This window comes from Brachycentrus maculatus, unplaced genomic scaffold (assembly GCF_059751285.1).
Source record: "Brachycentrus maculatus isolate JH-2025_06_01 unplaced genomic scaffold, ASM5975128v1 h1tg000049l, whole genome shotgun sequence".
In the NCBI taxonomy this organism is placed as follows: Eukaryota; Metazoa; Arthropoda; class Insecta; order Trichoptera; family Brachycentridae; genus Brachycentrus; species Brachycentrus maculatus.
Genome location: NW_028280803.1, coordinates 2114877 through 2132354, shown reverse-complemented (window position 1 = coordinate 2132354; position 17478 = coordinate 2114877). Strand labels below are relative to the sequence as shown.

Sequence of the window (17478 nt, the reverse complement as noted above, 5' to 3'; positions counted from 1 at the left end):
AGTCATAGTGCTCCAGTGACAATCAAAAATTAGTTTGGATGAAGAGGGCATTCATATATCTGTGACCACACTAAGGTGACGCCTCTATAAATCCAATTTAATATGAATTAAAAGTATAGCTGAAAAGCGTCACTGAAAATCACCTAGAAAACAAAATCAATTTTAATTATCTGTGCTGACGTTTTACTTGAAAAAAAATGCAAAAAAATATGTAAATGTCTCCATATTTTTTCTGTATTTAAAAAAAATTTACATTAGCGAAGATAATTAAAATTGAATATTGATTCCTTAGGTGATTTTCAGTAACGAGTTTCACCTGGAGGCTGTCATGTAAAGCCGACAATTCGATAGGAGAAGACTATTAGAGACATATGATAAGGATCGCGTTGTAAAAATAGGAAAATATTCACCTGCAATAAGGATTTGGTCATGCATTATCAATCGAGTGCCTGGAAGTTTTTTTAAAGGAATTATTAATCAAAACTCGTATAAAAACGTTCTATTTATATATATATATATATATATATATATATATATATATATATATATATATATATATATATATATATATATATATATATATATATATATATATATATATATATATTATATATATATATATATATATGTATATATATATATATATATATATATATATATATATATATATATATATATATATATATATATATATATATATATATATATATATATATATGTATATATATAAATATATATATTTCCACTTTCATGATTTTCCCGAACATCTACGCCTTAGATCAGTTTTTAGAGTGACACTTTTTCAATTTTTCATATTTTAGGATTTTAATTTATGTTTCACAATACTGAATAACTATTCTGTTGATAACAGTCCAAATTATTACCAATACTGGCTTGCCTTGGTGGAAAACAATATTAATGCCCGGTTAACGATTTCAAAATAAATCTTTTGGTAATTTTGACTCTTCACCCTGAAAAAAAATATGACGCTAACCTGGCAAGTTATTTGAAAAACTTGTTCAATTTACGTTACTTTTAAACAGTTTTACATTTAATATATTTTACTTAAAAAAAAAACAGTTTTTTTTTAATGCAAAATGAGCTGATTTTATAATTATATGTGAAATAAATTCTAACCCCTTGAACAACCAATTGAAAATAAATTTCTGTTATTCATTTAGCAACTGGCAGGAATCGAACCCTTGTTCCCAGTTTTGCAGTCGAGCGTCTATCCAACTACGACACGGCAGCTGTCATTATCATTGATTGCGATTAATATTGAGTGGTAAATGGTGTCAACATTTGTTGAATGAAATATTGTTTTGTTTACATAAATTGTATGCATTTATTTAAAGAATAATTATAAACATATAATTTTTTTTTTGCAAAGACCCACTAAGCCGCCACCTTGTGTGTCTTGTCGGTGAAGTTCTTTTTACGTACATTTATATTGTTTTTATCCATTTTAACCTAATATACACACAAAAAAGAGAGATATAATTAAAAATATAAACTTTTTTTCAATTTTCATAGAATTAACTCTTGATCATTTACCCATTCCTTTAACCTCCGTTTCCTCTAACCTCCATCGGCAACAAATTAAAAATGCTTGAAACGATATATTGAAGTGTTCGACTCCCATGTTTATGGGAGTCGAACACTTCAATATAACGGGACTATCAAACCTTCGTTGTGGGGAAATCGTGTATCATGAAGATTTCGATATTTTTGTCTAGTTTGTTGTTCAATAATTATTGTGATTCTAATTCAACCGGCTTATATGTTTATTTTGCACTAATTTCAGGCCTCCCAGTTGTAATTATATTATATAAAGCGATAACTCAAAAACTCTGAAAACTACTGAATACTCACCAAATAAGAGGTTCTTATTGTATCGACACATTTAGAAGGCCTTGATAGATAATATGTAGGTCTACCGTACATGGAAAATTCCTATGTTTTCCTTGGAAATGGCTTGCTATTGAGTTTATATCGCCAAGCGATATGATCGAGATTTCGCATCTCCTATTGCAGAGCTTGATCGAACAAACATAATAGATGCTGAAACGATTGCATATAACTAATTTGGCAGGCGCAATTTCACTGATAAATTATTTTCGTATGAGTTTATTCTAAGTGAAGTTAAAATGTTCAAAACAATAAAATATTTATTAATTTAATTAGAAATATATATAAATTTATATTATCCACTGACACTTCGTGATGGAATTGCATTTTTAATTTATTATTAGATTAAAACCAATATTTTTAGCTTTTCCACTTTTTTATTTGACCAGCGACCGGGTTTCGTCGTTACCGACATCATCAGACTGACAGACACCAGTCTGATGATGTCGGTAACGACGAAACCCGGTCGCTGGTCAAATAAAAAAGTGGAAAAGCTAAAAATATTGGTTTTAATCTAATAATAAATTAAAAAAGAAATATATATGTTTAAGTCTGTAATTCATTACTTTTTTAATTATAAAAAAATGATATTGTTTATTGATTTAACATGAGCTTTGTGAAAAAGATGATAATTTCAATATTTAAATAAGGTTCATACTTTTTTGAGTTTATTCATATAAACACGACTAGTTTCGAGAACAACAAATGTTATTGTCGATAGGCGAAAATAAAAACTGTATAAGAACATCTGTAGATCTCGATTATAGTCAATAATGAACTTAAAAAAGTGGTCTTATATGAGTGTTTATTTTTAAATTTTTGTAAATTGATTTTCATTTTCAATTATTGAATTAAAAGCTGTTTTAAAAAAAACACCTCCATAGAAATGTACGGGTTTAATGACGTGTCAAGTTGATCATAAAAATTCACCTCAAAATCACAAAACAATTCTGCAGTTCCAAAAATGTGAATAGTGTAGTTAGAAATCATGGTTAGACATGTGTATAAAGTGATCAATCAAACTAACTTATGACGGGTCGTAAGCCCTGTAAATACCCAGACTTTCATATTATTCTTCATCTCTGTTAACATGTCAAAATATATTATTTGTTACATATAGTAAGATGGCAAACACATTAAAAATTAAATATTACGGATACAAATATAAATTTCATGTTATTTTTGTAAAACACGCTGTTCGAGTACATTTAGAAATCAAATAAAGCGAGAATTTAGGTGGTTTATTTCTTATTTGATTTTATTTCCAGAGATTTGTGTGAAAATAAAAGTTGTGAAGATAATAAACAATAAAAATTGTTTGTTTAAAGCATTAATTAATAAACTAAATCGTCTTTGTATACGAAATTTGTAGTTATTTATACTTTCTCTCTTATGGGTCTGCGAGCCAATATTTTTTCCGAAGTTGAAGAAAACGTCGACGCTTAGTCACAGGCGGCTATAAAAGGACGGATTTTCCACCAACCCAGTCACTTTCATATTGGTCCTCGATCGCAAGGCTTCAAGGTGAGTTCAACTTTACCCTTTTAATACTTGTCACGCTTAAAACATGGAAATTATTGTTCCATATTTAATTTTAACAGTATTTTTCCAAACTTCAATGTTCAAATTGTAAACTTTTAATTTTTTCCAAAAAGACTTCCATTATTAACATTCTTACTGAAAAAAATCACATTTACAATTTTAAAATTGGACATTAATCTCTGTAAATTAATGCGGTACATTCAAGAATTAACTTTATTATTTCCAAATTAATCGTACCAATAAATATTTAAACTTAGAGTCAAAAAAGTACATTTTGACATTTTCATTACACACTTATTTAATTAAACATTTTTTACACTATTATGTATTATTATCGCTACATTGTTATCTGTTATTTGAAAAAAAAAACAATTTAAGTTTGAATTGTAAACTCATAATTATTTTCAAATGAGTTTTATTATTAACATTTTAACTAAAAACAATAACTTTTACATGTATTTCCCATCAAACACATTCCACTTCTACATCAGGATGCGGGACTGATCACCCCGCTTCCTGATCAAATGCGGTGCCCTACGCACCGTTTGGATGTGGATAGTGGTATGATAAAGCTGATTAAAATCTCAATTTGTTGGCCACCGCATTGCAGTGGTTGGCGTACTTGAACACGGTGATGGAGATCCCGTGCTCGATCCTCAAAGGGGAAAAATAAATAATACAGATTTTTATATGTTGTTTTTATTCCATATCACCCTGGATGAGCGCTGGACCTACAGTAATATGTTCTCCGGCATAATAACACAAATTAAAAAAATTACGAACTGCGTAGTAATAAAGCTTTCACCAAAGAGACAATTATTCTGAAATATTATCAAACTCTTATTTTTCACCCCATCTTAATTCAGCTTTATCAATTAACTTATTGTAAATTTAAACCATTAATAATATAAATTACTTATTAATTAGTGGCGATTTACGATTATAGGAAAGTTTTCCTCGTTAATAAATAGAAGATTTTAACGTTATTAAAACATTGTAAAGAGGGAAAGTAGCAAGAGAAAACATCGTTGACTATAATTTTTCTTGTTTTTTTATTATTATTTATTGTTCTTTCAGTGCATATTCGTGCCGATTTCAGCCGATTTCTATCCCGTGACGTGTACACGTATTTAAATCATTCTCCCCTTTTCACAATTTACTGGAAATTTTCCTATAACTTACCACACCTAAATAGTACATATATACGTGGTAAAGAACTTATCTAGGGGCATTTTATTATTCATGACCCAATGACGTGATCGGGTATTTTAATCAAAATGGCCATATTTTATAGAATTAATTTGAATAGAGAAAAACCTTTTTTTTTCCTTTTTCATAAGATTATCACTTCGTTTATAAACACAACTAAAATTTTCCAAAAAAAATACAAACACTTAAAATCTAATCATTATTTATTCTGTTCTTGCCCGCTTTCGGTTCTTGTCCCGGGTTCGATTCCAAGGAGGGTAAAAATAAATATTATAGACTTTTTAGTCGAATGTTTATTTGATGTAATCCTGGACTAGTATCTAAAACACAGGACTGAATAATTACGATACTATGTATAGAGTGTCTTACGCACCATTGGGTACATTAAAAGGTTATAAAAATATAATTTTTATAAACTACGTAGATAGGAACAGTCAAAAGATATATAGTTTTTTTTGTACGATAGTCAATCTATCAAATTTAATTCAAAATATAATCACGAAAACGATGGAGAATTTGTGTAAAAGATTACATCTAACTTATTGGAAAAAAGTTCATATTTCCTTTAAAATTCTGATAAAAGGTGACGCATTTAATTTCGCGCAGAGTAGTTAAATTACCCCCGAAGACATGTTGCGCTTAACTTATTAGGCCTACGGCTTGACACGAATATTAAAATTATAGCGAAGTTTGAACCTTCTTACATGCTCTTACAAACTACATAAAAACCGATAAATCATTTATCGAATTTATTTGGGAGAAAAATTTCATTCTGTAGTTTTTTTATATTTTTATTATCACAAAACTGTATATACGTGGGTATATTCAGGAATGATCGAGAATATTTAAATTGTCAAAAGTGCTAACCGTTTAGGAATTTTACTGATCGATAGTATAATTCTGGATGTTTTTTTATCAAACGCGTTTTTAGACTGCGTCCGAGTATTAAAGTAACGATTGCGGGAACATCAACACCACATTCTATTTTGGTGTATCTCGATACCACTGCGTAATATTGAACCAACCTTAAGTGGGGTCATAGTCTATTTGTATTGAAATAAATTGTACTGTTTACTCTGCATTTGTTTGTATGTTTGCTTGTTTGTCCGATCGAAGACAGAACACCTTAAGGATAATACATTTTTTCAGATCGATTAAACGCGAATTTCTGCAATGCTCATATTTTCAGCTAACAGGTTTATACAGAGCTCTGAACTACTTACACTCCATATGTTTCGCATCAAACACATTCTACTCCTATAACCCTAGAATCTGGATCACCTTTCCTTCATATAATCTATGATTTAGTTAAACGCGTTGATCGAATGCGGTCCCCAATGTACCCTTTGGTTGTGGAAAGGGGTAAAATGAAATAAAAATATTAAAACACGATGTTTCCTTTCTTGCAAGCGAATTATATGAAAGCGCAGCTCACACCTGCTGGATGTTTGCGTATGAACAGGTTATAGTTTTGATCGTAGGTGCTCAATCGATGTTTTATTTTTCTCGTTTTAGATGAATTTCTTTTGCTTCGTTTCCCTGATGTGCCTCTCGCTACTAGTGACCTATTCTCAGTCGGACAGTACCGTGAGGAAGAAGTTGTGCGGAAGACGTCTGGCCGACACCGTTTCCCTCATCTGCCATTCGAACAGCAACTGGGAGAAGAAGGACACCATATGTAAGAAAACACCGTTCGAGTCAACTCTAATTAGGGAAAAAATGTACTTTGTGCCGTTTTATTTATTCGAATCGTTAATATTTTAGATCCCGATATTCAAAAGAGCGACGAGTACATCTTCGAACAGATTCCGGACGAACCGCAATGGCCCTTCTTGTCCCGCGAAGCCGCCAACTCCCTGATGCCCAGAAACGACTTAATCTACCGCAGATTCCGGCGAGGGATCTTCGACGAATGCTGCCACAAGTCGTGCACCCTGAACGAGCTGAAGAGCTACTGCCCTTAAATTGACCAACCAAACCAGACTACGGCCTTCTGACGCTAACGATCATACGAAACATATATTCCCCATTTAGACTAATGTTAACTATTTTAAACGGAAATAAAAACACCTTATTCTATTTTTACGCAGTTCGCCTTGTCGATATATCGTATCGTAAAGTTTGTCGTTTTAAACCACTTTTATTTGGTACTATATCGTGACCCGGTTTTGCCAAGTACCTACTTTATTAAATATCAAACTCAGTATTTATTTTTTTTTCTATGAAACGAATCCATCAAAAATTACATAATTTTTTTTCCAATTTTCTATTAAATATAAGTTTTTGTTTTTGATACTTAACAATTTCATAAACATAATATACAATTTAAACAATTTAATTCAAATCAAACACAAACATTGTTTTTAACCACTTTTAATTGGTACCATTTTATGACTTGTTTTGACAAGTACCTTGTCCACTATAAATAATGGTAGACAAGGTACTTGCCAAGTGAAAAATTGAAAAATAGCACCAAGCATAAAGAGTTTAATCGTGTAATCATGCGAAAGCGTGTAAATATTTCACAAAAAATCATTCGCACCAAAATAATTATTTTTCAAATTAACGAGTCTTTTCACGGTGTTTGTGAAATGTGTTTACCGCGTTAAAATAGGATAAAGTGTGTTTGTCCAATCAAATTTTAAATTAATTTGCAAATTATTCCGATGTTCGGTGAAGTCAATCAAAAGCCCGAGCGGTTGCTTATATTACAATACATTTCCACTCCGAAAATTGCCATTACCTCAAATAATCCGGCTGACATGAAAATTCTATTCCTCACACTTTAGCGCTCTCTCATAAATAATAATTATGCGATTTGATGTCGCCTCTTTTTTTATTGTCTGCGCAAAACTTTACTTTTTTACTTACATGTTTTTAATACATAACACATTTATTATATTCCAACTAAAACACAGATACTTCGAAACAAGTTTATTCATCTATCTTCATCTATTTTCGGGCAAATATTCGATATTTATGTATTTATTATATGTTTGTTGCTTCTTTCATAGAAATCGCTTTTTATACACTGTATTGCGCAATTAGATAATATTATTTAACGAACATTATCTTCAAGGATTTTCATTTAAAATAATTTATATTCTTCTCATAAATCATCAATTTGTGATATAATTATATTATACTTGAATTAAATGAATTTCAAAAAAATGTTGCTTTATTGTAATTAGTATACTAACCTGACACATCATTTTTCTGACCCTGATCCATCATACCCAATGGTGCAAAGGCACAAATCCACACAATTTTTAGTAGATCGTTGATCATATAAAGACATGTGACATATGAAGGAAGGTGACCAGTCCTGCGCTTCAGGTACCAGCCCAGGGTCTTTTTTGTAATTTTGAAATACGAGTTTTATGATAAATATATGTTTAAAAGATAACAGACTCGATTAAAGAAGGCCCAATATAAATACATATAAGTAGAAATAAAAATATTCCTTTATTTAAAATCTTTAATCTCGTACTTTAAGGATTGCTTTAAACTTTGCATACATTGTTGCATTTGAATACCCTCGTGCTTTTTCATGACAAATACAAAATATGTTTTTTAACAAAAAGTTTTTACCGCAATGGCAGCGCCTTCTGTTGAACGTAATAGCAACACACGCAATACATAACATGGCTCCCCATGGGTAGCGTACTTCTTAACAGCTGCTGTCGCTTTCCATTACAATGAATGTTTTTTTTACTTTGTTATTTTATAGATTTTTAAATATTTTCATTGCTCCACAAGCATTGTGATAAAAACATTATAATCGTGTGGTTTCTATCTTTTTATTTTCCCAAATTGAGCCACAGTAACGCGTGGCCGGGTAGAGCTAGTATTGCATATGTATATTTAATTCTTTTTGCAGTGGTTTTAAGGGCTTTATTCTTCTTGGTCCCTACTTGCACTCGATGGTACATAGGGCACGCATCGGGGCGATGTGACGTTATCTTGATCGTTAATCATATGAAGGCAAAGTGGTCAGTCTAACGCTTTGGACCTTAGGGATTCAGCCGGTTCGCTAGAACTGGTGCCTAAAATTTTTAGAGTTCGCCGAACCGGTCCTTAACTCTTGGTAGTCACACAATAGATCATGTATCGGAGCTAATTTGATGACGATTGATTCAACAGGTCTTCCATTAGATACCTATATACTCTTTTTTTATAGGAGGGGGGGGTAGGGGTAGTACCTCAAGAGTGAACCGGTTCTTTAAAATTTTGAATCCCATCACTGCTTACGAGTGAAATATATTTTATAAGATACAGACAAGGTAAGCGAGAGAGTTAAGGGTTAAGAACATAATTGTTAAATGGGAAAGAAAACGGAGGAGGATTAATAGGTTGAAATAACTAAAAAAATAATAGTAGAAATGGATGGAGTACTTGAGGTCGCATACCAGTATTCCCACAAGCTTGCGCACGTGAATGAAACATATAAAAATTAATTCATTATAGCCCTCAGTTAATAACTGTGTTTTAGCCTAGAATTTTCACACATGAATTACACGAAATTAAAGTAACTTTAAACATAAAGAGTAAATTCACTCACTGTAGGTATAGGCTATAAAACTTATAAAGTTGAAACCTAAGTACCTAGGGCCATTATGAGCGGTGTTGCATAAGCCGTAGCTAGATTTCAAAGACACTGGGACGTTAGGTATAGGACTATTTTAGAAATATGGTTTTTATTAATAATTACTGATAGGGTGTGGTGTCCCGTTAATGACATGTTTTTTTGTTTGTTTATCCCTTATTTTAACACTAGATATGATTTCTATTTATTATATATTGATAAAGCCTAAAATTTTCTTGTATTACTTATAATTTTATTTTAATGAATTATTTTGTCAATCGATTGCAGTCACTTTGTGGTAATATCTATGAATTTTTAATTTAAGTTTAAAAAAAAATCTATTGTCACACGAGTTTCGATGCATTCTACATCATTTTCAAACACTGTACGGTAGATTTAATAAAACAGTGGTATTTACCAAGTAAAACTTAAATAAAAATATATAAATTATGTTTATTTTCACTTCCTTTATTATGACACTTTAATTTTGTGTAGGTTTATTTGTGTAGCGTTGAACTATTTGCTTATTTAATGTGCTTCTTTGTTAATTAACTCCCGATCTTCGAGGATCAATACTTTCGTACGAACAGACTAGCAGTTTTATCGAGTCAGAATCGTGTAGAGATTCTTCTTCTTTTTCCATGTTCGCTCCCTAGGTGGAGCATATGGCCAACACGAGACGTCTCCAAGTCACTCCGTCACGCGCCATCTCCTTGGCTTCCTCCCAGGTCAGTCCGGCATCTCGAAGTTCCGCTGAGTATAGTCGGTGAATGGTCGTCAGCGGCCTTCCGGGGCGCCGGAATCCTCGGGGTTGGAAGAAGAGACACGAGGGGTTAATGCTCTCAAGTGGCATGTCCCAACCATGTCCACCTTCGCCTCTTCAGTACTTCCAGTATGAGGGTCTGTTGGGTTCTTCTCCTCACATCCTCATTCCTGGCGAAGTCATACCACTTTACACCCAGTATTCGCCTCAGGCACCTATTTCCAAAACTTGCTAGTTTCTTACTCTGGGCTTTGGAAGGTGCCACGACAGAGGTAGGGATTAGGAATGGTCAAAAGTAAATATCAGTTTTATTTTGATAATTCCAGCTTTCGTATACTTTTGCGGAATTTGCCAAGCGAACATGCCCAAAATACCTCCTATTAGATATTATCTATTATTAATTTCAGCACGCGGACTCCCACCGAGTAAAACATTATAAATACAACTATTCTATTCATGAAAACAAATATGAGCATAGTTTACATCTCAGGATAGGCTAGTACAGTGACCGCCACACGGTAGCTCGTGAGCTACCGGTAGCTCGCCGAGGTGGCTCGCGTAAAACATTAAATTTGCCTAGCAAATTTTATTATTATGTTTATTTTTCATCACACATATTTTCAATTATTATTTTATTTTTAAATAAATGTTTAAAGTATGCATTTGTCAATTTGATGTTCTAATTTATTTAAACTAATATAAAAATTTTATGTATGGTACAAAAGGATCGATGACAAAAAAAAACCATAAAGAGGAAATTTGTAAAGGTAGCTCACCAGTCAAGTTCGATTTCTGAAAGTAGCTTACATCCTTATTGAGTTTGGAGACCACTGGACAAGTACCAAAATATAAGAATAAAAATAGATTAAGAACGCTAGATTATAATATATCCGAAACATTTAATATGTTGGCGGGGGATATAATAACATGTGCAAATTTGAATAGAATTCAGCACTAGTTGCAGCATTAATTTTAATTCTTTATTACTATCTCTCATCTTTTTTGCATTATTTATATATATATATATATATATATATATATATATATATATATATATATATATATATATATATATATATATATATATATATATATATATATATATATATATATATATATATATATATATATATATATATATATATATATATATATATATATATATATATATATATATATATATATATATATATATAGCGAGGGTAAATGTTGACGCCAGATTCTCAGTCTACGCAACACGTCGCGTCGCGTCGCGGCGCCTGTCATCGTTGTTTGTAATTAATATTGCGTGGTAAATGGTGTCAAGCTTAGTTGAAAAGTAACACATTTGACTTTTAATCAAATATTAATTTAAATATTGTAATTCTTAATGAAGCAGCACCTACATGTTTATATATTATACAGTCGTATGACATTTTATATATATACAGTCGTAGACAATTTATTAAGGCCACCCTCAATTTCTCTGCAAAACTGTGGTAAAGTATGTTTTTTTTTAAATGTTTTCTTGTATTTTTTTTGCTAAAAAATTATCACAATTTATTAAATGGGGTTTCTTTTGACAAACCAAACATATTTTTCTTCAAAAATTCACTTTATTAAAAAATAATTACAAAAATTGGTCAACAGAATCAATATTTTGTTACTCCCTGTTTTTCCTCTATTACAGCCTGGACTCTTTTCGGCATGCTTACAATACAATTTTGTGCCATTTCTTTAAGTCTACTGTTACTATTCCAGTAGTAGATGATTTTTTCTGTCAAAGTCACTTTATTTGAGATATTTTCCTTTGCTATTTCCTTTTTTATCAACTCCAAAACATTCTCTATTGGATCAAGGTCCGGTCAGTCTAACAATGAAGTATTCTGTTCCTTTAGATTTTTTAACAACTGATTTAGCATGGCATGGTGCATAAAGTTTTTTTTTTATCATCTGAAGAAAACCATTCTGCCAATTGGGGCAACAGTTTTTTTTTCCATGACATTTTTGTATTGAACTTGATTTTTCATTTTTTTCGGCAATGTACAGTCGTTCCATCTCTCTGCCACATATCACGGTCCAAATCATCACTGATGTTGGATGTTTAACCATCTGAGTGATGCAGATGGATAAATATTTTTCTCCGACTTTTCTCTTCACATATTGTGCCTTTTTTGTCAATACTTGGAAAGTGCTGTCGTCACTAAGGCAGACCTAAAATACAATAGCTCCATTAACCATTTCAGTAAATAGGTGAAAATTTGGAAATTATCATTTGTAAAATAAACCGATTTACTATCATCTTCAGTTAATTCTTGTATTTTTTTGCCATTGTAGCCTTTTTTGCATATTTTTTTTGGGTCGATTTCGGTTTTTTGCTGGATGTCTCGAATTATAACCAAGATCTCGTAGACGCGTTGAACTGTTCGGTTGGAGATCTTGATTCCACATTCCTCTAATTTGTTAATAATTGCATCATTCGTTGCCTGTCTGCTTTCTAAGACTATTTTTGTTAATATCCTTTCACCACGCGGTGTTAAAAAAAATTACCACATTTTCCAACCCATTTTGGTGATAAGTTCTCCATATTAGCATTTTTTTCTATATATTTTGGACAGATACTCAAGAAATATAATATTTTAAAGCAATTTATCTATGAAAATAACTAGTATTAGTGAGTTTATATGATACAGCGCTATCTTGATCGTTATGCCTTATGCACCATTGGGTTTGAAGAAGAATATAAATTTAAGCCATGTAATTTCATGTTACGTGTAAAAATATATTTCAATAAAATAATAAAAACAAAAACTAGTTCATGTCCATCAGACATATCGGTAGAGTTCGCGAAATTTTAATATTACTTTTAAAGATGTCTTCTTCGAAATCACTAATCATTTCATAGAGTCAAACCATATAAAAAAGACATGAATTAAATAGCATGGAACTTGTTCATATTTGGAAAACCCTTAAAATAGCATTACTTAATTAAAACCACATCAATTTTCCATTTGATTAGACATCATTGATTGGTTAAAGAGAGATCCGCTTTAGTTCCTCCTACTCTCTCTAACCCATATATCCCTTTATACACGTGTAACATGGTTGATATACATATATATATATATATATATATATATATATATATATATATATATATATATATTATATATATATATATATATATATATATATATATATATATATATATATATATATATATATATATATATATATATATATATATATATATATATATATATATATGTGTGTATATAATTTATTTTGAATTTTTGAGTAACACCTACTTCTTAAAAAACCCTGAATAATGATCTCTCTTCATTAAAAAGCAAAAAAAAATAGAAATTGTCCTGTTATTACATAATAATGTACACAAATATTTTAATTTCATACTATTTTCGTATGGTATGCGTATGTGAGGAGAATGGAACCATCCAGACTCCCCCACATCACACTGTACGGCCAACCCTATGGTAGACGGCTCCCGGGTAGACCAGAAAAGAGATGGGTCGATAGCTGGGAATCGACGTCGCAGGAGGCTAATCCCTCTTAAAAACAGGCCGCAAGGCCTATAATAATTACAATAAGAAAAATACTATTTTCATAGACCTATTCGGCCTGTGGTCGTAAATATGAATCAAATGGTGGTAGAGTGAGTTCAAACGTAGAATTTCTGATCTAAGAGTTCGCGACACTAACCACGGGACCAAAACCAGACTCGGCTTATTTGATTTCGGTAAAACTAATAAAAAAAATGATGAATTTGCGTAAGCGTGCGAAAAGTGCATTGGTAGAGATGGATAGTGTTGACTGCATGCGGTGGTAGTGATTGTCCTGATGAAGAGACGGGTAAGTCTCGAAACCAGTTGACTAAAATCTCGGTGAGTGGTTATATAGTAATATTTTGTTATATTAATATTTTTTAAATACGAAATATTAATAAAATAAAAATAAATAATAATATAATAAAATAAGGTAAATTAAAACAATTAGTTTTAAATATATGTTTCCATGTGTATATTTATTCATATTTAGCAAACAAAAGTATGGAGATATTATTTACAACAAAATAAATGTTCTTATCTATTTTTGTAGAAAATACGTACATCAATAAAAATTTCCATAAGTGATGATGATTTTCCATAAAATAAAAATGACTGATTTAAGCTTTTCTAAAATGGAAATTCCACCTCTTAATGTATGTAGATAAAACTCTATTTAAAAAATCTAAGATAGCTTAGAGCATATTGCATATAAATATATTAGACAAAGTATAAATAAAGCTTGATCAATCAGATAAAAAAAAGTGGTCTCTATATATATATATATATATATTTACACATAAATTTTAAGTATTTTTTATCACAATATAATAAGAAATATATTTGAGTATTTTAAAGGGGAACATGATTCTCTGATAACTTTTATGTGATTATTCTAATGTTATTACCTTAGTTTCTATTTTTTCATTGTCTTTTATATAACGTATATGTTATATGAACCTAAGAGGCTTGCACACTTAACTCAAGGTTTAGAATAAAGATAAATAAGTTATATTATAATTTTTAAATATCTGGAGTTTGCATAATTTTGTTCTGCGACATTTGATTTGTTTATTTAACTTCTTGCACAAAAAATATATATGTACATTATAGATATGAAGCAATATCTTTCAACCCACAAAAAACAAGCAATTATCAAACACAATTACAAAAAGTATCTGCCACAGCTGTTTGAAATGAATGGGTATATGGGAGTTGCGGTTTGAAAATTTAAATAATAACCATATTTGGATGGTATTGTAAATAAACGGAAAGCAAGGAAGGCATAAGTAGTATGATCAGGTAAGGAGCTGGGGGGAAGAGAGGATCCAAGGAGCTTTAGTAATATTTCAGCCGTTTCTTGAAGGCCATCAGATAAGGAATCCGATAGTAATTAATTTCTTCCATAGTCTTACAGCTTATAGGTTTATGTGCTGAAGAAGAAATGAAGCCATTTTAATTGAGCGCTTAAAGGTGAGACTAGGTCATGTAGTCTTTTTTTATAGAAAATATGTTCTGCAAATGATCCAGATGATCAATGAGAACAAAATTAGAATAAATATGTTTTGTGTAATGGTAAAAATAGTGATCTTAATGAGTAATATTGTAAAATATATACATACTATATTTCATGTACTATTTACCCACGGTTGGCAGTTTGTCAGTTTTGATAATGCCTAGCATGCGTTTATCACACAGTTATGGGGAGTGAGATTCCAATATCATTCAAACCTCATTTTCAATGGTTCGACAGTAGACATTGTGATGATGATTACTTGACATGTAGCTAATTCTTTACCCTATGACATGGAAGTCTCCCGAGAAAGAAGTCCTTTTGTACCGTTACATAAAATTGGAATATCTTTATCTTGACGACCGGCTTAATTAGACAGATATTTCTATTACATTTCTCTGAGATTGAATTATTTCAATGAATGATTTGGAAATATCATTATTTAAGGTTGACTCAAACTGCAGTGTACAAATCTGTTTTGGAATAATCGAAAAATATGGTCTAATACGGTACCTATCCCAAAGTTGATAATGGCAAAATCAGCTCGCATATCCGACACCACGAATACTCTGATTTTCAGTAATAACTAGAAAACATAAAAAGCATACAGTTTTACATAAATAATATAGATTTAATGTTTTGTTTCACCAAGAAAATATAAGTAATATTTTCTCATAAATTGAAAGTCTTCGCTCTTTAAGCCATGGCATTAATAGGAAGAATTCTCTGAAAAAGATCAGTTATTGACGTCCACTTCGAGAGATTTGTAAGGTATTAACAAAGTTTGCGTAGTCAACTCTTGAGTAACGTGTTGTAGATTTTTATTTCCAACGGCAGCTTTGAAAGGTTGAGGGGCCGAGGGGGATGAAAGTTTATTCCCGTTCTTTCCTTTCTTTTTGTTGGCTTCAGATTCGGCGAAATAGTTAGCCAGGCGAGTCTTGATGGCCGAAAGAGCGCCTCCGTTGATCTCCTCGTGGAAGATGCTGGTGTACCTCCATTGCTTCACGGCCGGGCCGCGCTTCTTGTCTTTCTTCTCCTTGGACTTGTTCGATTCCGCAGCCGCCTCGTTCTTGATGGCTTCCGGGGCCACGGCGGGCATGGACTGCAAGATGACGTAGGTGTTGGTGTCGGGGTGCGGGTGGGGCGGCGGCACCACCACCTGACCCTGCTGGTAGTAGCTCATCTTGTCCGCGTGGATGTAGTTGCCCACGCTGAGGTGCTGCGGCGGGTACTGCGCCTGCGTGACCATGGCCTGCGCGAAGTAGTTCTCCGCGATGTTGATGAGGTGGCCGCTGCCCGGGTAGGAGAGGGAATGGAAAGTAGCGTCGGCGGACGGGCCGGGCATCTCCTGCTGGTAACTATTTTGCATAACGCCGGGAGGTTCCTCCGACGGTTTGTCGTTCTTCTTCGCTTTAGCCGAGGCGATAAAAGCGTAGTCCGGATCGTATATCTTGGTATAATCTTTCCACATTTTTGAAATGTTTATTTCTAGTCCGGTCAGTTTGTCTATCCTTATGTAGTCCTTGAGTCGATGAGTGTGAACTATGGAGAAAATGTGATCTTTGATTTGTTCGATGATGTTGGCGTCGAGGCGGACCTCCCCGGCGCGGTTGCCGCTGCTCTTGCCCCTGTTGTCGCTGGGGAACATGACTCCGTCGTCCATCTTCTTGCACAGAACTCGGATCTTGCGCTCCGTGATGGCGTGAATATTCTTGAAGGCGTTCTGACACACCTGGGTCTCTCTCCCTCGCACCCTCACAAAGTACTCGAACGTGCACGTCCGTCTGCTGCTGTCCTTTTTTCTTTTTCTTTTGATGTCGATCTGCCTCATTAACCCGAAGAGATAAGCATTTTGTTCGTCGTGCGTTTTCAGGGAGTAAAATCCTTCGAAAGTTTTTTGTCTCACTTGTTCCGGCACTCTAAGAAAACAACCTCTTCTGCAATGGCAGTCCGGGCCGGGAACTTTTTCGGGAACGATCTTTCCGTTTGTATTTATATGTTCTTTTCCCGCTATACGGAGTCTTTTTTGTTTTTGTTTGTGCCATTCTGAAAATTAAACGAATAAAGAGTAACGTACGAGTACATATGATTTACCGAGAAAAATATGGGATTGCGATGAAATAAAATATTTATAATTAAGCGGCAATATTAAACCTCGCAAAACAACGCAAGTAGCGAAAGACGCTTGAAAGGAAGTAAGTGGTAAAAAAGGCCCATCAAAACAACAGTATTTCTACGACATTGGCATATTATAGCAAATATTTGATGGAACAATTAGATAGAAAAAATATTTTTTTAAATATATTAAACCAACCTTCAGGGTTTCGTGTCCGTTTTTTTGGTGTTTTAGGAGATTTTTGCGATTTATTTTTGCGGTCGGGAATAGAGACATCCGCCATTTTACGATCATTGAGGT

At 32.5% G+C, this 17478-nt stretch overlaps 2 protein-coding genes across 2 annotated transcripts; one reads left to right on the top strand and one right to left on the bottom strand.

Moving 5' to 3' along the window:
* Positions 1–3397: 3397 nt before the first annotated feature.
* Positions 3398–7831, top strand: LOC148312198 (LIRP-like). The gene is made up of 3 exons (XM_088277762.1): positions 3398–3432; positions 6175–6337; positions 6424–7831. The coding sequence occupies exons 2-3, from the start codon at positions 6175–6177 to the stop codon at positions 6621–6623; spliced, it is 363 nt and encodes a 120-aa protein (XP_088133888.1). The 5' UTR covers positions 3398–3432; the 3' UTR covers positions 6624–7831.
* Positions 7832–14586: 6755 nt separating this feature from the next.
* LOC148312197 (uncharacterized) lies at positions 14587–17473 on the bottom strand. The gene is made up of 2 exons (XM_088277724.1): positions 17377–17473; positions 14587–17108 (listed from the first exon to the last, which is right to left on the bottom strand). The coding sequence occupies exons 1-2, from the start codon at positions 17459–17461 to the stop codon at positions 15799–15801; spliced, it is 1395 nt and encodes a 464-aa protein (XP_088133850.1). The 5' UTR covers positions 17462–17473; the 3' UTR covers positions 14587–15798.
* Between the last annotated feature and the right edge of the window lie 5 nt (positions 17474–17478).